The 26,539-nt window shown below is 38.9% G+C and overlaps 2 protein-coding genes across 3 annotated transcripts; both read left to right on the forward strand.

The window, feature by feature from the left end:
* Positions 1-2,378: 2,378 nt before the first annotated feature.
* Positions 2,379-10,640, forward strand: LOC308698002 (flavin-containing monooxygenase 5-like). Its single transcript, XM_081377766.1, has 9 exons — positions 2,379-2,437; positions 3,496-3,647; positions 3,763-3,951; positions 4,028-4,193; positions 8,063-8,205; positions 8,309-8,508; positions 8,593-8,948; positions 9,477-9,549; positions 9,641-10,640. Exons 2-9 carry the CDS (start codon positions 3,516-3,518, stop codon positions 10,068-10,070), a joined length of 1,689 nt encoding a protein of 562 aa, XP_081233892.1. The 5' UTR covers positions 2,379-2,437; positions 3,496-3,515; the 3' UTR covers positions 10,071-10,640.
* A 5,208-nt stretch (positions 10,641-15,848) lies between these two features.
* On the forward strand, positions 15,849-19,987 carry LOC308698001 (flavin-containing monooxygenase 5-like). Of its 2 annotated transcripts, none has more exons than XM_081377764.1 (9): positions 15,849-15,943; positions 16,608-16,759; positions 16,865-17,053; positions 17,130-17,295; positions 17,653-17,795; positions 17,906-18,105; positions 18,209-18,564; positions 18,939-19,011; positions 19,123-19,987. In XM_081377764.1, exons 2-9 carry the CDS (start codon positions 16,628-16,630, stop codon positions 19,550-19,552), a joined length of 1,689 nt encoding a protein of 562 aa, XP_081233890.1. In that variant the 5' UTR covers positions 15,849-15,943; positions 16,608-16,627; the 3' UTR covers positions 19,553-19,987. The 2 variants fall into 2 exon arrangements, with proteins under 2 accessions (XP_081233890.1, XP_081233891.1); XM_081377765.1 differs by having other exon boundaries at positions 15,939-16,375.
* Positions 19,988-26,539: the final 6,552 nt, after the last annotated feature.

The raw sequence follows: 26,539 nt of genomic DNA on the forward strand, positions 1-26,539 counted from the left end.
AATGACTTTGGAGAGAAATGGTAGATTAGAAATAGGCCGGTAATTTGATAAAACATCAGGATCGATGGAGGGTTTCTTAAGCCGGGGGTTGATAAGTGCAGTTTTCAGAGAGATTGGAAGATGGCCAGATTGCAGGGAAGAATTTATAATAGTGGTGATGAGGGGGCTTAAGAAAGTCATATTTGATTTGATCAGGGCAGTGGGAAGGGGGTCCAGCGAGCACGTTGAGGGTCTCATGCTGTGTATGAGAGTTTCAACCTGTCTATGTGTGGGAAGAATGAAATGAGAGAATGTTGGTGCTGAGGCTGAGGGGATGGATGGAATGACATTGCTGGGTGTTAGGTTAGAACGGATGGTAGTTATTTTAGTGGTGAAAGAATCAAGAAATGTATTGCACTGGTCGTCTGTACTGTTATTTTGCCTCAGGGTTAGCGGACTGAGAAGATGATTTATTGTTTTAAAGAGCTGTTTTGAATTTCCTGGATTATTGTTAATGATGTTGAATAGTATTGTGACCGTGCCTGACTGAGTAATTTGGAATATGATCTTTGGTGCTCTCTGTAAGCAGTTTTATGGACAATCAGCCCAGAAGCAATGTAGCGCCTCTCAAGGACCCTCCCAGCCGCCTTCTGTCTACGCAGCGCACCAGTGTACCACGGGGCAGAGCGTGTAAATGTTACAGTCCGTGTCTTGAGGGGCGCATGGGCATCAAGTATCTCTTGCAGTCCGGTATTGTAATGGTCGACAAGTGCGTCAGGAGAAGAGTGATGAGCGGATATGGCCAGGTTTTGTAGGTCGTAAGACAGGTGTTCAGGGTTAATGTCTTTTGTTTTGCGAAAGCAGATTTTGTGTTTGGGCTTACTGAGTGAGGTCAGGAATGAAAAGTCTAATGATATAGCATTATGATCAGATATGCCTAAATCATGTACATGAACATTGTTAACAGGAAAATTTGTTATAATGAGGTCCAGTGTGTGCCCTTTTGTATGAGTAGGGACTGTCACGAGTTGTCTGAGATTGAGTGTACAAGAAGTTGTAATAATTCTGTAGTATATTGGCTAGTGGGAGAATTAACATGGATATTAAAGTCTCCAAGAATTGCCACATTGTTTGATGTGGTGCACACTGACAAGAGTAACTCAGTTAATTCTGAAATGAAATGTGGGTGTGGTTTAGGTGGCCTGTATATGAGGATGGTTGTAAGTGGGATGGGCTTTTCACACGTAAAAGACAAGCATTCAAATGATGACAGATTTGGCAATGTCACAGAAGACAGGTACAGATCAGAGCGATAAATAACCGCCAAACCCCCTCCTTGATCTGCAAATAAGCAAACTTTTTATTTAATTAGCAAAATGTATCATAATGTATGATAACTTATCTATTTTACAAAGGTTTAGATAATACCGTAATAATGTGTTTTTTACAGTAAGTTTGATTTGAGTCAGAAGTATGTGGTAATTCTGTATTAATTACTAATGAGTTCCCTATATTCTCACTTTAGAATACTGTTCCAGGTTCCAAGTAATTCCTGAAGAATTATCTAATAATTATTTGTAAATTACCAATTAATTTCCTTATATGTTCACTTTAGAATACTGCTTCAGGTTATAAGTAGCCTAATTCCTGGATAATTATTTGATAATTATTTATTAATTACTAATGAGTTCCCTATATTCTCACTTTAGAATACTGTTCCAGGTTCTAAGTAATTCCTGCAGAATTATTTGAAAATTATTTATGAATTACTAATAAGTTCCCTATATTTTCAGTTTCCCTCAGTCATTGCCTCAAACATGAATTTACTCAATGGCATTCTATGCTGAGGAAAACAGACACACACAGTACTGTATATAAAATATAAAAACAGGTTAGTTTTGTATGACTGTTCATTAGTAGTTACTTCTTATTTATTTTTCTTGAACCTTATTAGTAGATAATTAGTAGTAGTTCTTCAAGAGTTATGACAGAATTCATTATTTATTGATTAACTAACTGTTACTTAACACAATCATAAAAATATATTACATACTGATTAGTTAACACATTTTCCTTAGTAGTTAACAGTAGTGAAGAAGTAGTTAATGAATAATTACCTATTAGTTCTTCAATAATTACTTATTAGTTATGCAGTAAGTAAGATACAGTATTCTAAAGTGTTAAGGCTGACTGAATAACGTAGAGTTAGTTACACATCAGCCTCTTCAGTGGTCTGAACTTAACTATTCCATCAAAACCCATGCAAATGCAAGAAAATGCTTTTTAAATAGCTGTCCACTGTAGTGACCTCTATGAAAGGGTTAACTATTTCAACGTTATTGACCAGTCAGCCTTATTTAACTGCTCTGACAATAGTGGTATGAATCTCCGCCTATTTTACATTTATGCAGGGGTGAAGTTTTTGTGTGGAGTGACCTCACTGTCTGCTTCACACAAGGTAAGATGGTTCGCCATAAACTTTTTATTGACAATATCCCTCCACTATCGTTTGGGACAGGTGAGTTTATAACGAGCTGTTTGTCCGAATAGTTTTATAGTAGGTTAGGCTACATGTTCTTGTTGTCGGAGCTTTAGCAAGTTGATTTTACAAAATAGCCTACAGATTACACACCGCAGTTAAGATAGTTTGCAGTTTGAAATTAAGATTTTTTATTATTATTATTATTATTATTATTATTATTATTTTATAAATCGCTGTCTTTTAAATAATCGCGTGTCATCTTGATTTGTGAATGTGACGCGGTCCTCCAGTCCTAAATCGGCGTTTTTTTTTTTTTTTTTTTTTTTTTTTTTTTTATACTTAGCCTACGGAGTTAAGATTAGTAAAAAGCAGTGCAGTCAAAGAAACAACAACGAACGTAATTCTGTTTTTCTGATGGGATTCTTTCCTGATTCAGTTTCTGCTGTCGGATGAGATGTTGTCAGGCTATACGTTATTTTCATATATAGCCTACAGGTGCTGGTCATATAATTAGAATATCATCAAAAAATCGATTTATTTCAGTTATTCCATTCAAAAAGTGAAACTTGTATATTATAGAGACTCATTACATGCAAAGTGAGATATTTCAAGCCTTTATTTGTTATAATTTTGAGGCTTGAGATATCTCACTTTGCATGTAATGAGTCTATATAATATACAAGTTTCACTTTTTTAACGGAATTACTGAAATAAATCAACTTTTTGATGATATTCTAATTATATGACCAGCACCTGTATATATATATATATAGGTGTAAAATAAAACAAATTCTGTAATCGAATGGTCCTCCATAAAACGCTTTTTAATGAAGTTGAAGTTTGTATGACAAAAAAAAAAAAAAATGCATAGAGATGTGATGGAAATAACTGGTGGATAGCGTCATGCCTTGGAAAAATGACAAAAATCTCTAAAAGATAATGAAACAAACAACAAGTGAGTTTATAATTTATGACATTTCTTTCTTTTTGGTGAATTATTCCTTTAAATAAAATTTTCTATCATCTGCCTAAAGTCTGACAGTTGTGGATCATCATGGCCAAACGTGTTGCTGTGATTGGCGGAGGAAACTCTGGGCTGACCTGCATCAAATGCTGCCTGGATGAAGGCCTGGAGCCAGTGTGTTTTGAGACCAGTGATGATATTGGAGGTCTTTGGAGGTTTAAGGTGAGATATGGCTGAAATTGTACATAATGAAGAAAATGGGGTGTCCAAGCACTGAAACCTGAGGCACAATGCTGCAAGAAACTGATGCAGTTTGCTTCTTGTCTTTCTATCTTAGGAAAATCCAGATCCAGATCGTGCTAGTATTTACCACTCATTGATTATCAACACTTCAAAGGAGATGATGTGCTACAGTGATTTCCCTATCCCTGCCCACTTCCCAAACTACATGCACAACTCCCTCATCATGGACTACTTCCAAATGTACGCTGAGCACTTCCAGCTCAAACGGCACATCCGTTTCCAGGTCTGGCCTGAAAGCTTATGTGAACTGTGAAGTTAGGAATATACTGTATCTCATATTTATCTCATATGTTTCTTAGACAAAAGTCCTTCATGTTACCCAAAGGCCAGACTTCCCTCACTCTGGTCAGTGGGATGTAGAGACGGAGTCCAAGGATGGTCGGAGAGAGAAGCAGGTGTTTGATGCTGTGATGGTCTGCACCGGTCACCACTGTCACCCTCACCTCCCTCTAAAGGACTTTCCAGGTGCTGTACATGTGATGACTAAGCAAACACAGTCTATGTGCAAAGTGCAACAACATAAAGTCAATAAAAGTCAAACTGGGACACTCATAGTGAACTTTAGTTGTAAGTTACAAGAGTCATTAGGCCTTATCACAGCCAACCTACAATGTGATTGTGAATAAATCACTCACATATACGACCAAATTTCACGAGAGGAAACTAAAAAATGTCTTTAATTACCCAATGGCTAGTAAATTGTACAATTACAGTCACCTTTAATTGAGTTAGAGGCAAAAAATAAGTTTAGAGCAGATATCATTTCATTGTCTGCTGAGCTTTACACATCGTTGCTTGGCTAAGAGCGTCCTTTGTCGCTTTCTCTCACACGCCTACACTCACCGTGAGAGAAAGAGAGAGAACAGGGCTCGTTGACAGAACTGTTGGACCAGTGCTGCGTCGACATGAAAATTTGTCATTTCATTTGCATGCTTTTTTTTGGCAATCTTAAAGGGGACATATCATGCTAAATCCACTTTTTTAGCCCTTAAATGCATTTTGTTGTATATTTGGAGTGTTTAGAAGTACAGAAAAGTTGAAATTATTCTCTTCAGGTGCTTCGTTGATATCTTTATATTCTGTTTTGGTCATATTTTTCAACCTTTTCCGATTTTTCTATTCTCTATTACGTTTTTTGAACTATTACGTCACAGTATTTGCAGCGGAACTGCCAAATAAGGAAATTGACTTCCGGCCCAACACTTCGAGCAATCCGCCATTTTTATTTCTCTCTGCAATTTTGTAGTCCAAGCTAAAGGATGCAGAAGTCACGAGAGGGTAAGTTAAAATGTTCGGTTGTTGGATGTAGTAACCCACACGCTTCATTACACCGTCTAATGTAGATGAACTGCCACGCTTGTGACAGGGCGCATGTTTAACTGAAAGAACGAGCAGAGAGACCCGGTCGCACGCGCGCGCACTCTCTCTCTTCGGAGCCAGGCGAAAGTGTAAACAAGACTTCACCGTCTCCAAACTAGGCGCTGTCTTGCTCTCTCTCCCTTGCACATATTAATCAAAATAAATCGACACGGTGGTAAAAGGTCAGAAGACCAAAGTTTCATGTGTAAATACAGTAACACACCATTGCGATACATCCATTTGAAGACGTTGTTCTGCAGGTTCGTCGTCTTCGTTTTCATCTCGCTCCGGCTCCGACTCTGGCTCGAACATGTAAGGCTGGATGGACAAGTCTTCCGTTGTTGACATTTTGTTAATAACGTGTGAATAAAAAGTTTCTGTGCCGCAAGATAATCATATTTCTGCTATCAAACTACAAAAATGGCCGAACGGGGTGGAGTTGAACCGAGTGTCACCTCTGCAACCTGGAGAGGGGGCGGGGTATGAAGTGTCTGATTGCATTTAAAGAGACCGCACCAAAACGAGTTGCTCTCAGACGCACATCAGAAAAGGGGTAGAAAAGGGCCTGTGGAGCTATAATAATGAGGAATTCAGACCCAAGCATTGCAGTTCCGCTTTATATAGACTACAAATGTATGATTTATATGTAAAAATGAACGATTGAAAAGCATGATATATCTCCTTTAACATTCAAGCACAAGACAACACAAAAGATAACACGCGCACACTGTACGCAAACTGCACGTCTTAAAGGGATACTCCACTTTTTTTGGAAATAGGCTCATTTTACAACTCCCCCAGAGTTAAACAGTTGAGTTTTACCGTTTTCGAATCCATTCAGCCAAACTCCGGGTCTGGCGGTACCACTTTTAGCATAGCTTAGCATAGATCATTGAATCGGACAAGACCATTAGCATCTCTCTCAAAAAAATGACTAAAGAGTTTCGATATTTGTCGTATTTAAAACTTGACTCTTCTGTAGTTACATCGTGTACCAAGACCGACGGAAAATGAAAAGTTGCGATTTTCTAGGCTGATATGGCTAGGAACTATACTCTCATTCCTGCGTAATAATCAAGAAACTTTGCTGCCGTACCATGGGTCCAGCAGGTGTAATGATATGACGCAGCGCCTGAAAATAGTCGATAGCCCTATAGTCTACCGAGCTGGGGACTATTTTCAGGCGCTGCGTCATATCATTACGCCTGCTGGATCAATGGTACGGCAGCAAAGTTTCTTGATTATTACGCAGGAATGAGAGTATAGTTCCTAGCCATAGTTCCTATAGACCAATTTTCAGTTGGTAAACATGGTGACGTTTTTGTGTGGGCGGAGCTTAGGTGGTGGCAGAACGATCCCTCTGGCCACTTTACTAACGTTGGTTTGCAAGTTTTGTAAGCTTGTTTTTTTAATAATGACTGGAGAAAATCCGATTTTATCTTAATGTGCAAGGTCACTCACTGTCCAGGACCGCGATTGTTATTTGGAAATTTTTATTTTAACGGACGGAACCAGATTGGCTGACCTGTATGCGCTCAGTCAATGAATGGACGATCTGACAGGATTAACGTCAACGCTACCTCCGGTTGAGTGGCCTGACTTCTACACCTACCCGATAGAGAAACTGAGTGTAAAGAGAAACTGAGGGCATATAAATCTTTAGATGCCTATAACTGTAATGGTCACATACAATTTAAGCCTTGTGTGGTAGCCTACGATCCGCAGTTCTGCCTAGCCAGCGCCACGGCCAGACACAAAGACGACAATGTAAGTGACATTACGGTGCAATTTTAACGATGTGATTAAATAAAAATTCCAGATACAGCATATTCATTTTTTAACTATGTATTTGATTACCCTTTTTTACCAGGTTCTTCAAAAAGTATAGTCACAATCAATGAAAACTATGTATAAATTCATAGATGATTCACAAATAGTCACAATCATTTAGAAAACATTATGCGATAAAATTTCAAATTGGAGCCTGTACGCCGTTGATTCTTGCACCCAACAACACAACAAGATGACATTTAATAACAATAATAATAATTTAAGCTCCTTATTTTGTAGCCGAATCTGTGCTGGTTTGTGTCGGCCGCCTTCAGTTTTCCTTTCCTTTTGCCACCAGCTAGCGCCGTGACGTAACTGTGACGTCGGCTCGAAATTGGTCTATAGTTCCTTTAGTTCCTAAGTGAACGTAAACAATCAGGAAAGAATTTATTACAGACTGTTTACTTAACTTTAATAGTGTTTGAAATTTATATTTTATATTTATATTATATTTATGTAAAAAATTTTCATTTGCATTGTTCTTGCATTCCATGTAAAAAGTCTGGCGAGTAAAATAAAAAATGTACTAGCCAATGGCGACTCAAACTTCAGCGTGCCCTTAGGGTTGGAAAGCTCTTGTACAGTTGTTGTAGCATTAAGCAGAATCTCAGGCAGTTGAACAGAAATGTTGTTTATGATTAGTAAGTTTAAAAGGTTTTGCAAAGAATTATTCAACAAGCTTTAAAAAATTATTTTATATTTTTTTTATAAATTCAATAACAAATCAATGATTTTACTAATTTACTAATTAAAAAATAAAATAAAAATTTTGAAAAACTACCTTGTAACCAAACTGCCTTGTAACCAATCAAGTCAATGTGGGATCATCAACGAGTGGATCTCTGAGCTGGTGTGATTGAGTGGAAATGGGGCTAATTTGCATATTTATAGAAGCCTCATACTAAATGAGGCAAGGGTGTACAGTTACAGCCAATCAATTTTAAGGCATGAAGAAAAAAAATTCAAGGAAAAAAACGCTTAAATATGTAATTTTGGTGATCAAAGATGAGTTTTAAGGGATAAAATTGTTGACTTCAGGGGGACTTTAAGGATTTGTATAGATAAGATATATTGCACTACATATAACCTAAACAGCGATTTCCTTTCTTATATTGTTGTGGCTAATTGTTTAAATTGCTCTTTAGGAATAGACACATTTAAGGGGAAATTCTTCCACAGCCGTGACTACAAAAACCCTGAAGAATGGCGAGGGAAGAGGGTAGTTGTGATTGGCATTGGGAACTCTGGAGGAGATATTGCTGTAGAGCTGAGCAGAATGGCCAAACAGGTGATATGCCACAAATACAGTATAAATAATTATAGTGTATGAATGAATTATAAAGCCTCTGCATTCCACATTGTGTCCCTCACTTACTTTCCCTTACTTCTAGGTTTATCTGAGCACCCGAAAGGGATCTTGGATACTAAATCGTGTTGGAGACAATGGTGTTCCATCAGATATGATATTTAGGCACAGAGTGCGTGTTTGGCTTATTCAGATGTTGCCTGTTGGATTTATCAACAATTTGAAAGAGAATCAACTCAATAAACGGTTCGACCACAAGCTCTATGGGCTGCAGCCTGCGCACAGGTACTGTGAACACTGGAGGAAACAAGACTCTGCTGACTTTGGTTCATGAAAGTATCTATATAACGTCTTTTGTTTATTTCCCAGAGTTTTCAGCCAACATCCCATGGTCAACGATGATTTACCAAACCGGATCCTCTCCGGTACTGTCTCTGTCAAGCCGAATGTGCAAGAGTTTCGTGGATCAAGTGTGGTTTTTGAGAATGGCACAGTTGAGGATGACATTGATCTGGTGGTGTTTGCCACAGGATACACTTTCTCATTCCCCTTCCTGTCTTCACATGTAATTCCTGTCTCAAAGAACAAGGTATCCCTGTACAAATATGTGTATCCCCCAGCATTAGAGCGCCCAACTTTAGCCGTGATTGGTCTGATCCAGCCTCTGGGAGCCATTATGCCCATCTCTGAGATGCAAGCGCGCTGGGCCACACGTGTTTTTAAAGGTATCAAGCAATATGCTGATCTTCTTGTTTCCAATTACCACGCTCACCTGTTCCTCATGTTCTCCCTTGGGCTCCTAGCTTGTTATTGTTCATTCCCTGCCCATTGTTTGGACTGTGTTCACCTCTTCCCTTGCCTCACTGTGTCTTGTCTGTTGTTTGTTAATAAATCAATGTAACTAATTCTGCACTTGAGTCCTCTTTCATATATCCCTGACTATTATTCAAGATTTCTATTACCAAAAAATGTTGTAATGTAGTTTTCATGAGCATTTTCTCTCTGACATTTATTTAAGCAAAGACTTTTGACAATTAGACAATTACTTTTTCTTGGTTTTGGTCTTTGTATTAGTTTTTTGGACTGGTTTACAGTTCTGAAAGTTACAGTATGATGACATAGTACTTAAAAATAGGGGTATGATTGCAGGGTATGATTATTCTTTCCGTTTTACTTTAAAGTAATATATGAACATGTCAGAACAATAAGTACACAGTGTTTTTGTACTTAACTAACTGTGCTTTGCTCAATAGGACTTTGCAGACTGCCTCCAATGAGTGCAATGATGAAGGACATCAAAGCAAAAGAGGAAGCAATGGCTCAAAGGTTGACTATATAACACAGCATTTACACGATTTCTACAGTTAAAATGTCATTTAAGTGTATCTTGATGACTCTTAATCATACTGTCATGCAGGTATGTGGCCGCCCAGAGACACACCATCCAGGTGGACTACATCCCCTACATGGATGAATTGGCTAAACAAGTGGGTGTCCGTCCATCTATCCTGAAGCTGCTCCTGACAGACCCTAGACTGGCTCTGAACATCATCTTTGGGCCCTGCACCCCATACCAGTTTCGCTTGCATGGACCGGGCCAATGGGAAGGTGCACGGCAGGCCATCCTGACTCAGTGGGATCGAGTCACAGAGCCCCTGAAAACACGCTGTGCACCGGAGCCGCAGTCACAGCGCTTCTCGTATTCACTCTTATTCTCAGTGTCTGTTGCAGCGCTGCTCTCTGCTCTGTATTACAGCAGGGCCAGTCTGCACTCACTCATAGCAGACCCTTCATCGCTCCTCGACAAGATCAGGGCTTTTGTACCATTGCCAGTGACCACAAAGTGATCCTAATTATATATATCAGAAACTTAATAATTTCTATGAAATCTAACATTATAACAAGTGTACTTCAATTAGGGTAAATTGTAGTCAACATCATGAAAATGTTGTAATTGACATATCATTTACATAAAATGCTTGATACTGAATCACAGAGTGCCTAAACATATGTAACTCAGTTTGTGTATAATCAACATTTCATTTCATTGTAACTGATTGTGTGTGCAGTTTTGTATGTAATTAAGTTGCACTATCAAACTCTTTTGTTGTGTTAAAGGAGAACTCCGGTCAATTTTAACATTGAGCTAATTTTTTTGTAAATTTGGAGTGCTGTCAGTACAGAGAACAACGACAAAAATCGGTGTTACCTACACCGTGTTATCCTCTTTTTAAAATTTGCACCCTGTTGACTTCAATGGGGCAAGTTTTAAACCTGCTTTTAGCCTCTTAACATCCTTGATGTGTCATTACAAGTGCACAGCTAATGTGAGTGATTCCTTCAGAGTGATCACGGGTGAATCTGACTGCAGTAGATGTGAAAAATATGAATAAAAATGATGTTATTTCAGCCAGCGCACATACCTGTATTTACATCCTGTTTTCGGTTGAAGTCCACAGTAGTCGATTGTCGAGTTCACGCGCATAGGTTTAGTACGTACGATCATGCACCCGAACTCGACAATCATAATTCATAGCTGTTTCTTGACACACTTAAGTGACTTTTAGAAAAGTGCACTTTCTAATAATTTACAGTAGTTCTCAAAACTATTGTGTTCCCCTGATTAATTTACATTCGTTCTCAAAACTTTTGCATCCCTGAGACGAGCAACCCAGAGATGGAGTGAGCTGCTCTTCATGAGACAGTGAACTCACCGCTCCTTCCCCCGATGGAGGGCCGGGCGGAGAATCTAGTTTTTTCACAAAGAGTTTATTTCTGTTCTGCCACTGGTCTCATAGCCAGCGGTACCTAAAATCTCAGCAAAAGAGCAGTTTTCTCAATCTCTGGGTTACAAGGGGTGTGGGTTGACAGTGAGCGACGCAATACGGTCTGCGGTTCGAGGATGCAACGCCTTCTCACACGTCTCCAGCCACTCCCTCACGGGAACCGTGGAGCCAGGTAAGTGTGCCACCACACTCATGGCCCCCACACCGGGATGCTGTGCCTTCCAAGGCACGCTGCACCACTGGGGGCATGTCTGTTGTCACCCTGGTCCCCCTTGCATGGTGTCTGGATGCCTGGCCAGCACTACCAACGGTCCATCTGATTTGGGAATGCAAGTAAGTGTTTCCCCCAGTGAGCCTGCTCACACAGACACTTTGCAAGGTCAGGGAGGACGAGGAGCAGGTCTTGATGGTTGCGCCTTACTGGCCCACCCAGACCTGGTTCCCAGAACTCCTCACGACAGCCCCTTCCTGGCAGATTTGGCACCGGCTCTCAGACCTCTGGAACCTCCATGTGTGGTCTCTGGACGCTCTTCATTGATAGGTTCCTGCAAGTAAGACCCCATAGATGCCCTGTCAATGTCATGCTTTCTTTTCTGCAAGACGGGTTGGAGCGAAGGCTGTCTCCTACACCTTGAAAAAGTATGGTGCTGCTGTTGCAGAACACCACGATGCAGAAGACGGTAAGTCTCTCTGGGGAAACACGACTTGGTCATCAGGTTCCTGAGAGGTATACCAGGAGGTTGAATCCTCCTCGGCCACGCCTCATCCCCTCTCGGGATCTCTCTCTGGTCTTGACGGCCCTACAGAGAGCACCCTTTGATTCCTTGCAGTCAGTAGAGACTAAGCTCCTATCTCTCGAGACAGTGCTCTTGACTTCACTCACATCCAGGTGGGGGACCTGCAGGCATTTTCGATCATATAAGCGTGCCTGGAATTCGGGACAGCTGACTCTCACGTCATCCTGAGACCCCCATACATGCCCAAAGTTTCCACCACTCCTTTCAGGGACCAGGTGGTGAACTTGCAAGCGCTGTCCCCGGAGGAGGCAGACACAGCCCTTGCATTGCTGTGTCCTGTTAGCGCCTTGCAGTTGTACATTGACCGCACGCAGAGCTTCAGAACCAGTCCAAAGACAAACCATGCTCCCTCGGAGTGAGAGCTCACTCGACTCTGAGTGTTGCTTTCTTCTGGGCATTGGCACACGGCACCTCTCTGGCAGATATATGCAGAGCTGTGGGCTGAGCGGCACATAACACATTTGTGAGATTCTACAATCTCCGAGTGGAACCGGTGTCTTCTCCTGTGTATTGTACAAACAAATACAGTTTTTCTCGATTGTTTACACACATTTTCTGAAAGCATATTCTCAGAACTCTACACACAAATCAAAAAACACACACACAATGGGTACAACCCCACAATTCTCCTGCAAAATTAAACTTTACATTCAAACAATGTTATTTCTTCTCAAAATGGTATTTTGTTTTCAAATGACACACACAAACCATCATATGAATTGACATTTATAAGAACCAGTTGAACACTGATGTGCTCAATGTAAAACACTATGATGAATGGAAAACGCTTCTTCTCCATTCATCATAATGACTTAGGCCTTTTTTTGTTTAGTGTTACACTTACTACAGACAGTACATACATAAGTGTGTTGTAAAATATTTGAGAATATTGTTTTTATACTCAGAACACACAGATACACGGTAACAAATATATTTTATTTTTCCCACAAAAACATTGTATAGTGTACATCCCAACCAACACAAAGTTGTACATACAGTGGTCTACAAACAAAACAACAGAAGAATTGACTGTATACAGCTACAGTAAAAAAAAAAAATAATAATCTAATGTTGGCATCCATTGCTCCATTGAAGAGCTCACCTGTTGCCCTTTTATGCTAAAGCTCTGATTGCTAATTGTAAAACTGTGTGACGGGTGTTTGCCCATGTGATGAGTCAGTGTGCATATTTGAATGGCAGTGTGTTCCTTGTGAAAACAAGAGATTTTCTGCATGAAAATTGTGCCAAAAGCAGAGAATTGAGAGTAGTGTTTTGAATAAGGTGTGCTTTAGAACTGCAATTTGAGAGTAAAGCAGGAATTGTGCTTGTAGTTTAGCAGAATTGGTTCAGGGGGTTGGTGAATGAGTTACATGTTGTGGTCATTGTGTCTCAAGTACCAGTATTTGTGTGTAAACAATTGAGAAAAACTGTAATATGCAGAAAGAATGGCTGTGGGTCTCGCTTGCTGCACTCTGAGGACGGGATACGAACGCTTATTCTGCTCTGTTGAACCCTGGTGGAGCTCCTCCAGCATCCTCAGCAGTCGGATGCAGAAGAGGCATCTGAAGCCAGGTAGGCTATAGTACTTGTGTGTATTGGTCAGCCTCTGTACTAGACTAGATGTCCATATGTTGTGATTCCCCTTGTAGGTGATCCCATTCTTCCCATATGTGTATTCTTCCCTGTTGGCAAGCCTGTGTCTTTCCCTCGGCAGTCTCCTCTGCCATCTCTAAACAGTATTGGTCCTCAGAGACCTTCCATATGTAGTACTGCCCTGATGGTCAGTCCATGTGTGTAACTTCACATATTACCTCCCTATGGGTAGGGATGTGTATTCCGTACCATTCCTTTCCGGTGGAATGGGCATGCTTTCCCAGTGTTATCCATTAGTCTCACTGTACAGGGTTAAATGAAACGTCAGTGATTGACATTCTCTGTGCACAGCCCTGCCCTTCTTCCGCCCCAACAGGAGCAGAGGGAAGAACCCTGAAGATTTTGAATTACTGCATTTTTGATTCATTCTTTGTGCACACAGTCAGTAAAGAGAAAAGATCTTAATGAAAAACTGATTTATGTGAAAAATCATTCAAACTTTAAAGATAAAAGCTTCCTGTTGTTAGTGCTTTTAGGTCAGAGTGTGTTTTCTGAATGAGAATTGTTGCCAGTGTTGTGGTAGAACGAGTTTAGTTTGAGATGGATATGAAATGTTTTGTTGGTCTGGGTTTTGAAGATGAGATTAAGATTACAGTTTGGCCAAGGTGCATGAAAAAGTGGCTTCAGTATGACCGATGCTTCTTAGCAATTGAAAAAAAAAACTGTAATAACAAAAAACTAAAATTTCTATTTTTGGCAAAAAACACTTTTACACCAAAACTGAAATGAATAAACCTCAAGCTGAAGGAAATGCATGTTCCTGCAGAGGGCGCACGCAGCTCAAACCTTTCAGCTGTGCTGCCACTCTTACTCCTGATTTCTCTCAACATGGGGACAGGAGAGGTGTCATTCAATAAATGGGAAAACAAGGTAACTTGCATTATTTGAAAAAGTGACTCAGATATTTTGTTGTACATTTAAAAGTAATGCATTACTTTACTAGTTTCTAACTTGTGTTACTTGTAATGCATTACCCCCAGCACAGTTTATATATGATTATTATATATGATTATATATATGTATTTTTCACTATTTTCATGTATTAATTCTCCTGTTCTTCAAGGACTAAATCATCTTTCTCCAGCCGATAAAATAGATTAAATAATTGAGAAGGACATAAAAGCAAATTTAAAGAAATATTATTTATTTACCTCAATGGTAATTCCAAGTTTTGGTTTGACAATTAACCTATGCTTGTTTTGAACTCTCTGCTATCTCTCTACAGTTACCCCTGTCCTAAGCTGGCTGCCCTTCAAGTGGACTATATCCCTTAGCAAAGGATGGGCGTCTGTCCCAACATTGCCTGGCTGCTCCTGAGGGACCCTGCTGTGGGACTGAGGGCTTTCTTCGGCCCCTGTACTCCCTACCAGTTTCGACTAAGCGGACCAGGGTGTTGGAGAGGTGCCCGTCAGGCTATTCTTACCCAATGGGAATGTGTGGCCAAACCCATGAAGACACGGCCCATTCCAGAACCTTAATCCTTCAGTTTGTTCTTTTGGCTGGGCCTGTCAGGAGGGGCTGCAGTGATTTTTGCCATTATGGCAATGCAAAAGAAGACCCCACTCTTCCTGAGAAACACATTCTTGTAAACCCATATTAAATTTTTGGGTAGCTCTGTTTTGAATTTGCACTTTAACCTTATTATTCCTTTATCTAATTCTTGGAATTCATTATAATTTATAATATGTTATATTTAAAATATTTTAATCTTTGAAGGAATTTAAAATTAAGCATTATCTTTGTGGTCTAACATGTCTTTTTTTTTCCTTCTTATATCTGTCATAACAAGTGCTCTGTCAAATTTCCAAAATAATCATCTTTTTTGTTAGAAATAGTGTCCTTATCTTTTGACAATCACATAAGTAAAATAGCAGCATTTTTATTATTCTTTTAATATATACTTTTAAATAAACAATCGCTGGAGAAGCCTGAGTCTGGCAAGACTCTCATTTTGTGATGATGAACAGCTCAAAAAGATGAAGACTCTTATCTATAGTATAGTAGCTATTAATAAAGTATTATAGATGTTGTAGCCTAGTCATTAACAATGTCTACTTATGATTTTAATTTAATATTTGAATAAAAGAAAGGTAAACACGTTTCCAACAGTTTTAATGTGACCTTCGTATAACATAACATTTATTCCTTGGGACATGAAAGTGCTAGAAAACCCAAATATAATTTCCATACAATAAGCATGGAGTATTTTCATGCATCTATGCAGGTCTACGCAAAAAAATACAGTAGCCTCCATTGTAGAAGTCTACAATGCATTTTTTTTTTATTATTATTGTAGAAGTCTACAATGTACGACTACGATCCATCACTTATATTTGTTAACTTTATTTAACTAAGTCAACGTTATTGGCCAGAGTGACGGCCATGAATCCCCGCCTCTTTTACGTCTATGCAGGGGTGTGGTTAGAAGTGTTTGTTTGAAGTGAACAACATCTATAAACTTCTGCGGCCACTGCTTCACGCTCGGTGAGATGGTTCTCCACAAACTTTTTATTGACACTAATATCACTCCATTGTCGTTTTTACAGGACAGGCGTGTTTACGTAACGAGCTGTTTGTTTGTTTGTTTGTCTGAATCTGACTCCATTTATTTGTCCGTATGTTCTTGTTAGAGCTTTAGTAGATTTCACAAATACACACCGCAGTAAAAGATAGTTTGTGTTTTTAAATTGAGATTTCCTATGTTTATAAAACCGAAGTGCGCTGGCTTGTGAATTATAGCCTATGTCATTCTTTATAATGAATTCAGGTGACGCTGGGGGATGTAATACTTTTATTCGGGACGCATTAAATGAGTCAAAAGTGGATGTTATGTTACTGTGGTTGTCCAGTCCGAAATTGGCGTTCGCGACTTGACCTGGTCGATTTGTGATATTTCTCAGTAGCGTTACAGTTTTGGTCAGTTAACCCTTCCCTGAGTTCCTAACTGTAAAATGATGCAAAAATGTATTATGAATATGCATACATAAACGAAATTAAATTTCGCATGACAATTTTTTTTAAGAACTCATTTCTACCATAGAGTGCTGTGCATAATTTGAGATTTGATGGAAATAACACTGATGGATAGTTGCATGCTTTGGAAAAATTACAAAAATCAAATTTTTCTATCATCTTAATCTGCCTAAAGTCAGACTATTGTGGATCATCATGGCCAAACGTGTTGCTGTGATTGGAGGAGGAACCTCTGGGCTGACCTGCATCAAATGCTGCCTGGATGAAGGCCTGGAGCCAGTGTGTTTTGAGACCAGTGATGATATTGGAGGTCTTTGGAGGTTTAAGGTGAGATATGTCTCTATGATTGGGCCCACTGAAATTGTACATATGAAGAAAAGAAGGGGTTCTTCTGTTCTATCTCTATCTATTCTTCTTGTCTTTCTATCTCAGGAAAATCCAGATCCAGATCGTGCTAGTATTTACTACTCCTTGATTATCAACACTTCAAAGGAGATGATGTGCTACAGTGATTTCCCTATCCCTGCCCACTTCCCAAACTACATGCACAACTCCCTCATCATGGACTACTTCCAAATGTATGCCGAGCACTTCCAGCTCAAACGGCACATCCGTTTCCAGGTCTGGCCTTAAAGCTTATGTGAACTGTGAAGTTAGGAATATACTGTATCTCATATTTATCTCATATGTTTCTTAGACAAAAGTCCTTCATGTTACCCAAAGGCCAGACTTCCCTCACTCTGGTCAGTGGGATGTAGAGACGGAGTCCAAGGATGGTCGGAGAGAGAAGCAGGTGTTTGATGCTGTGATGGTCTGCACCGGTCACCACTGTCACCCTCACCTCCCTCTAAAGGACTTTCCAGGTGTAGTACATGTGATGACTTAGCAAACACAGTCTATGTGCAAAGTGCAACAACATAAAGTCAATAAAAGTCAAACTGGGACACTCATAGTGAGCTTTAGTTGTACAAGAGTCATTAGGCCTTATCAAAGCTCTTGTACAACTGTTGTAGCATTAAGCAGAATCTCAGCCAGAAATATTGTTTATAATTTTTAAGTTTACAAGGTTTTGCAAAGAATGATTCAACAAGCTTGTAAAATTATTCAATAAGTTAACGATTTTACTAATTTCTTAATTTTAATGTTTACAATATATACAAAATGTATATGCAATGGCAGACTTAAGGAATTATATAGATAAGCTATATATTGCATTACAGGAATAGACACGTTTAAGGGGAAATTCTTCCACAGCCGTGACTACAAAAACCCTGAAGAATGGCGAGGGAAGAGGGTAGTTGTGATTGGCATTGGGAACTCTGGAGGAGATATTGCTGTAGAGCTGAGCAGAATGGCCAAACAGGTGATATGCCACAATACAGTATAAATAATTATAGTAAATTAATTATTATACTCTTATTAAAGCTTCTGCATTTAACATTATTTCCCTTACTTACTTTCCCTTAATTCTAGGTTTATCTGAGCACCCGAAAGGGATCTTGGATACTAAATCGTGTAGGAGACAATGGTGTTCCATCAGATATGATGTTTAATAATAGAATGCTTGGTTGGCTTATTCAAATGTTGCCTGTCGGATTTATGAACAATATGGGTGAGAAACGACTCAATAAACGGTTCGACCACAAGCTCTATGGGCTGCAGCCTGCACACAGGTACTGTGAACACTGGAGGAAACAAGACTCTGCCGACTTTGGTCCATGAAAGTGTTAACCCTTTTCATAGTGTACTATATAATGTCTTTTGTTTATTTCCCAGAATTTTCAGCCAACATCCCATGGTCAATGATGATTTACCAAACCGGATCCTCTCCGGTACTGTCTCTGTAAAGCCGAATGTGCAAGAGTTTCGTGGATCAAGTGTGGTTTTTGAGAATGGCACAGTTGAGGATGACATTGATCTGGTGGTGTTTGCCACAGGATACACTTTCTCATTCCCCTTCCTGTCTTCACATGTAATTCCTGTCTCAAAGAACAAGGTATCCCTGTACAAATATGTGTATCCCCCAGCATTAGAGCGCCCAACTTTAGCCGTGATTGGTCTGATCCAGCCTCTGGGAGCCATTATGCCCATCTCTGAGATGCAAGCGCGCTGGGCCACACGTGTTTTTAAAGGTATCAAACATGATGCTGATCTTCTACACAGAAACCTAAGGGCTGTTCTTAAAATATATGTTTATATTAATACAATTCAGAATAACAAATGTCTACTTATACTATTATTCAAGATTTCTATCTCCAAAAATGTAGTTTTTCATGAGCATTTTCTCTTAATTAAGCAAAGACTTTTGACAATTAGACTTTTTCTTGTTTTTAGTCTTGTCTTCGTCCATTTGGACTGGTTTTAAGTTCTGAAAGTTACAGTATGAAGACATAGTACTTAAAAAATATTATTCTTTCAATAATAAAGTAATTAAAGTAATATACAAACATGTCAGAACTTAAAGTACACTGTTTTTGTATGTAACAAACTGTGATATGCTCTCTAGGACGGTGCAAACTGCCTCCAATGAGTGCAATGATGAAGGACATTAAAGCAAAAGAGAACGAAATGACTCAAAGGTTTTCCACACTTAACCTCACATGACTATATAACACCGCATTTATACAATTTCTACAGTTAAAATGTCATTTAAGTGTATCTTGATGACTCTTAATCATACTGTCATGCAGGTATGTGGCCGCCCAGAGACACACCATCCAGGTGGACTACATCCCCTACATGGATGAATTGGCTAAACAAGTGGGTGTCCGTCCATCTATCCTGAAGCTGCTCCTGACAGACCCTAGACTGGCTCTGAACATCATCTTTGGGCCCTGCACCCCGTACCAGTTTCGCTTGCATGGACCGGGCCAGTGGGAAGGTGCACGGCAGGCCATCCTGACTCAGTGGGATCGAGTCACAGAGCCCCTGAAAACACGCTGTGCACCGGAGCCGCAGTCACAGCGCTCCTCGTATTCACTCTTATTCTCAGTGTCTGTTGCAGCGCTGCTCTCTGCTCTGTATTACAGCAGGGCCAGTCTGCACTCACTCATAGCAGACCCTTCATCGCTCCTCGACAAGATCAGGGCTTTTGTACCATTGCCAGTGACCACAAAGTGATCATGTAATGTGTATCAGAAACTTAACATACTTTATTTGAAATCTTATATCAGTGTACTTCGATTAGGGTAAATTGTAGTCAACATCATGAAAATGGTATAATTGACGCATTACTTATATAAAATGCTTGATACTGAGTGCCTTAACATTTCAATCACAGTTTCTGTGTAAAATAACTGATTTTATGTGCAGCTTTCAATGTAATTATGTTGAACTATCAAACTCTTAGTTACAAATGATATCTTACTCTTGACTCAGGATCTTGCTGTATTTTAATTTTGCTTGATTTTAGTGCATCATTTGACACAGTAGATCTTGACACTGTAAGCTCGAGCTCGATCGGCCCAAAGCCGGCATCCGACCAGCACGGAAGGTCTCTACGTGTTACTGTCTTTTCTCGAGGCAAAGTATTTTTGATTAAATGCAATACATTTGAATATGTTTTTTCTCGTTATTTCATCTGACTCCATAAATGAAAAGGTTTTAATGATATCTGTGCATTATTAAATGTGAGCGAATGTTTGACTATTCTTTTTAACTCTTAATGAAAATAATGTCATAGTCGGTTAGAATAATCAAATGTAGCAATTTATTATGTCAGGTAAATGTATCATGCCAATTTCATAATCAATTCAAAGATAATCGATACAAAACATCAAATGCTCTGGAATAAAGAGAAGAGATGCGAACCCAACATTAAAATACATGATGCTGAATTCTTTGAGGTCCTTCAACATCATGGGCTCATCTGAGTAACAGAAGGCCCAGAGGCCTTTGCTGCATTTCATTATATAGACAGAACCTCTTTCACATGGAAACATCTGCTAACAATGGGAATTTACATTCAGAGTTGACACCTTTTGGGTGTAGGAGACCATTTGCCTAGAGACCACCTTCCTTTGTGTGCCAGTTATCTCTAAACTCTTATAAACCTTATTACCTTTTGTTTTACTTATTTGGAAATTAGACATTTGTACCAGTCGCACTGAGACATTTCAAATGATAGCAAACGTATAATACTCTGTGATAATTATTCACATTTAACCATTTAGATTCTTGGGTGAGTTTTTGGTGATCTCAGCATGATAGAGAAGGAGTGGGGGATGAGGGGAAGAAATGTAGATTAGGATGATTCAGACGTGAGACTTTCGTCTCGATAGAGCACAAGGGTGAGTACAAATGTTAATTTCCTTTATTCTCTCAGAGAGTAGCTCTCTCTTCCAGTTTTTCAAGTCTTACAACACCCTTTTGCAATGACTCAACCATGTAGCTAGGTTTCAGGGGCCTGTGCTGGAGTGGTTTGCCTCAAGGAGAAAACTTTTTCTGTTAATGTAGGGAAGTGTTACTCATCCTGTGCTCAAATCTGCAATGGTGTTCCCCAGGGCCCGGTTTTTCAAAAGGTTTAATCCGGATAAAATTGATCCGGATTTAGTAATCCTTTTTTTTGCGATCCGTGATCACGTAATCCAGCTTACTTTTGAGCCAGTTTTTCAAAGCAACATTGGATTGGATCAATCTGATCCGGATAGGAACTTTTCAGGATCACCAAATCCTGTTTACTAGAGCCTTAAATGGAACCAACAGTGTAGCCTACTGGCTTAGCAAAGAACAACAGTTGGCAAAATACCGGTGGCCACAAATAACCATTGTTTATTTTAATTTTAAGAAACAGAAACACTGTAATAAACAGAAACATTTTACTTTCCTTATGTTGTTATAATGTAAAATAGCAGATTTTGTTGTTTTACCATATCTCATTAGATGTGACATGCTTCATATATGTTTCAAATATGAAGAAATGTATATATCATCAGTAAACATTGATTTTGTGATCATTCACTTAAAAAAAAACTCTCTGGTTTTATTTGGTTCGAAAAATCACAACTGAATCCACCCTTCTGATGGGATCAGGATAATCCTGTTTTTTTGGATCAAATAGATCCCAAACCAAGTTCAAAGTTCTGAAAAACCCAAAGGGCAGGTTTGATCCAGATCAAATTTAAGATCGGATTACATGATCTGATCTTAGTTCAGAATCCCTCTTTTGCTTTTGAAAAACCCATTTCTAAGATTTGATCCAATCCGTGATCCGAAATCCCACTGGATTACTTTTGAAAAACTGGGCCCCCCAGGGTTCCATTTTGGGTCCTCTTCTCTTTTCTTTATACATGCTTCCTCTAGGTCGTATCATTAAGAGACACAACTTATCATATCATTTCTATGCCGATGACACTCACCTTTATGTTCCTGCGTCTACAGTAGTTTCCTTGACTGTCTGTATGACAAAATGCTGGTTGGAAAAGCTTTTTACGGTTAAACAATGATAAAACTGAAATAATAGTATTTGGCCCATCTACTCTGTCCTCTGACATTGTCAGTCACACTGTAAACCCTAATGCTCAAAATACTTAATTAGTTTGAGTAGGACAAACTTAAATTAAAATCAAATGAACTTTTGTGAGTATTTAGCACTTTATTTTTCTTTCAAGTTCACAGAACTGATATATTTTAAGTAAACTGAACTGTTTCATTGTTTTGAGTTTTATGAAATGACTTACTTTAATTTAAACAAACGCAAGTTTAACTGAAATGGCTGGGATGTCTATTTCCCAGCATGCTTTGCCGATGGCACATGAATGGGAGAGTAAATGCTAAAATTAAGCATAATATAATGTTGTTGTTGTTTTGTGCAAGATGAATGTTAAGTGGGAGATTGAGTATTGATTAATGTTTTGTTATGCTAATTTAGAAGAATTTCTGTTAATGTTGGTTTTAGGATAGTTACCATCATGGTGACAAGTGGTGCATGCGGCTTAATTTGAGAGCAAATCAAATATTTATATTATTGTACTCATGCAGCAAGTGCTGTATAACATACTATTGTTAGCATGATAACATAATACTATGTTAGCAAACTAGCTGGTTAAAACTATAAGTTAATACTAATGATAGTGTTCACATTGAGATTACATGAAGGTTTTAAGTTAAATGTATGAAATAGTGTACTCTGATTTTAATTGTTCTTAACTTGCAATTAAAATGAATATTTATTAACATAACGTTTTGGTCACGCGACCTTCATCAGTTCCTTATCTGCTGAAACGACCTACCTAATTGGTCTTGTTATCCTACGCACCTATCACCTGCAGGTGTGCGATGGAGTTTGTTCACTAATAGTTCTTAACTTTAAATGTTTAATTGTTCTTAACTTGTAATGTTTAAGTACAAACTTAAAATCTGCCAGTTCTGCTTACTTAATCTTTGAATTTCAAAACTTACAAAATTGAGGCAATCGACTGCCTTAAATTTTTTGAGTTCTGCTAACTTATTCGGGTTTACAGTGCAGCTTGTTCCCCTCTCTTCTAATGTGCGTGACAGTGTCAAAAACCTTGGTGTCGTTTTTGATTCCACACTGTCTTTTGATAAGCAGATTAGTGCTGTTGTGAAAAGCAGTTTCTTTCAGTTAAGAACTACTGCTAGAATTAGGATGAGGTTCTTTAAGAATGATCTTGAAACTGTTATTCATACTTTTATAACATCTAGGTTGAACCATTGTAATTCGCTCTATGGATTTGCCTAAAACAGCCGTAGGCTATCGTTTGCAATTGGTACAAAATGCGGCAGCCAGATTACTGACTGGCACTAAAAAACATGAACACATTACACCTGTGCTTTCTTCTCTTCACAGGTTACTGGTTAAGTTTTGATTTTAAAATTTAGCTTTTTGTATTTAAAGCTTTGCATGGACTTTCTCCTCAGTATATTTTTGATCTCACCCCGTACATTGCTTCTAGATCCCTTCGATCATCCTGACAGATATTACTCTCAGTTCCTCGTAAACATTTTAAGACTAAAGGTGGCCAGGCTTTCTCTGTGGCTGCTCCCAGGCTTTGGAATGGTCTTCCCCTCCACATTAGATGTTCGTCCACCATTTCCATGTTTAAATCCTCTTTGAAGTTCTCTTTGTATTCTTTATATTTTAAAGGGGGGGGTGAAATGCTCATTTTCACTCAATCTCCTGTTAATCTTGAGTAGGCCTACCTATAGTATTGCATCCTTCATATCTCCAAAAAGTCTTTAGTTTTATTATATTTATAAAAGAAAGATAGGCTGTACCGAGTCTTTCCGGAAAAAAACGAGCGGCTGGAGGCGGGCAGTGTGGCCGGAGCTAAAGCTGCTAACGCCCCGAGCTAACAACACACAGAGACATTTGAAGCAGTTTTACTCACCGAATCTTTATCATTGTGACTGCTTTGATCCTTAAAGGGGTCATGACATGGTTTTTTCTTTTCTTTTATTGTGTTCCCTTAGGTGCAATTATAGTATTACTATAGTTTTTATGGACAAAAAACGTTTAAAATTTATTGATTTATGACCTTTTCCCACCCTGTTTCTCATGCTCTGATTCAAACAGTCTGTTTTGGGGGTGTTTCCCCTTTAAGAGTTCAGTGTTAACACCCACTGTTATGATTGGATAACGTCAGTGCCTATGCATCAATTGTTAACGCCCCCTTTTCAAAACGTGCGGATTTTGCGGAGCTGTGTTTACCGTTACCATAGTAACGGGTGATGCGTGCGAGGCGATGGCGATTGCATTGATGTTTGAGTCGGAATCAGAGGAAATGAACCATCAGCACAACTAAGAATGCATCTGCCTGTCCACATAGAAAGTGTGAAACTATTTTGTCAGTTTAACAGCCTACATCTTTTAATAGCCTACGGGGCATGAACATGACAGTTATAAAACAATAAGTAGGCTAAAAAACACGGTGATTATTCATAATGAATTAAACTGCAATCAACGTTTTAAAAAAGTTTTAAGTTTTAAATAGCCTACATTAGCCTACTTACAGTTTGCGTCGTCGTTGTTGAGCCCAGAATAGTCCACACGGCCTTATCTTGTACAAAAGTTTTCTGGCAAAGCCAGCATCAAACTGCGATTGTTCTCAACTGTCACTCATGCTTGAAATGTGGAGAACACACACTTAAATTAACACTGCCGTGACTAGGACGTCCGCGAAAAATAAACTGCATCCATCTTCCCCTGACGTCGGGATCTTTCAGCAGCGTATATTATTCAAACATGTTGTTTGTCCACAGCCAGGAACAGCACATCTGCGTGTCGTGACATTGCAATCTTCTTGTAAATAGACCCACTCGCTGCACGTCGACTGAACACATGTGAAGCGAGTGACAGATGCGATGATGAAATGAGGCTAGTTATCTTGCGCTTGAAGCGTAGTTGTCTACGCTGGAGGCGGTCATATGCAAACGACTGCTACGTCACTTTGTACCGTGATGTCACTTCATACCATGGATCCAGAACGAGCTGTATTTAGAGCTTGAATAAATAAATGATTCGTTTAATGGGGAGGACGTCTTAAGCTATGAAACTTGCAGGACGTTTTAATGGTACAAAGACCTCTTATATGACAAAAGATCAAGGCAAATTTGGTTTCTCATGTCATGACCCCTTTAAGCATTAGACAATCTGCAAATCCGTCGATCTGGGCTTTGTTTATAAAACAATCATCGTCGAAATGCAGGGAACAAACAGTCTACACAACTCCATTTATGCTCAGGAAAACAAACTCCATCCATGGGTCCCTTAACGCTGGGTTCTTTGGGAATCTGTGCAGGGTTGTCTTGCCCTGGCAACCAAAAACACACTTCTTTGGTGACATATTGGCTTCCCAAAAGCCGGGCAGGGCACTTTGATGGCGAACTGCTTTCGCTCTCTTGCTCTGGTCTACGAGTGCGCGGGCGCCCGCGATCTTACCGGAGAAGTGCCCTTAGGACCCATATAAGGAAATTCCGCTACATCTGACGTCACACATACCCATACTCGAAAAAAACTTTCCGAAACTTGTGACAAACCGGAAGGACAATGTTTGGCACAGAAATACTCCTTCAAACGTACAATTTAATTTTTGAAACTTTGTCCATGTTTAGCATGGGAATCCAACTCTTTAACAGTGTAAAAAACTCAGTATGCATGAAATAGCATTACACCCCCCCTTTAAATGAGGGTGTAAATCTTTCATTTGTCTTTTTTTTTATCTGTTTTAATTCTGTTTTATATATCTTGTACAGCACTTTGGTTTCAACATCTGTTATGAACTAAAATAAACTCTTTATCTTAATGATGTATCACTGCCAACTGCTGCAGTTGTTGGCATGTCTGTTTAGCATGTTAACTTATTAAAAATGCAGAATAATGCCAATCAAATTTAAAAATAATTATTTTTAAAACAATTTAATTAATGAAATAAAATGCCCCTGAAGTCTACTTAAACAACCTTGTAAAGTTTTTCATTCATAAGTGCAGATGGTTTAAATCTGAACCCAACTTTAATCAGTGGATGAATGAGGTTGTTACATAATGTGGTAGTGGAAATAGCACGAAGATGAATGATAACAGTTTTTATGACAAAACTCAGGAAACCACATTTAACATTAACGAGAACAGACGAAGACTGAAGAAGAACACAGGGTCTAAATACACGAGCAAACAAAAGGAGCTAAATTAGATAATTAACTGGACACAAATGAAGGAGATGACTAATTAGACAGACTGGGGAAAACTGGGTCACAGGACTAAAACACTATGAAACAAGGGAGACAGACCATACATGTAAGAGAGGATAAACACTTGTGCAAATGCAAATCTTAAGTCTACTTAAATAGAGTGCGTTTTCACAACTGTTTCTTAACACACTTATGTATAGAAAAGTGAACTTTGTAATAATTTACATTTGTTCTCAAAACTTTTGCGGCCCTGAGAAATTTACATTCACTTATAAACCTTGTGTTCACCATTATTTCAATACTTTTGTGCCATAATGCATCCTGGTTCTGTGGATGGTGTGTGTTGTTTGCATTTGATAAACAGGATGTAGCCTAAAACTAAATATCTAAAAATAAAAAATAAAAAATAAACATTATTATCCAACAAATTTCAGTAGTAGAACTATACAATATAGTATT

The sequence above is a fragment of the Scardinius erythrophthalmus genome (genome assembly GCF_964197995.2).
Source record: "Scardinius erythrophthalmus genome assembly, chromosome: 11".
NCBI classification, from domain to species: domain Eukaryota; kingdom Metazoa; phylum Chordata; class Actinopteri; order Cypriniformes; family Leuciscidae; genus Scardinius; species Scardinius erythrophthalmus.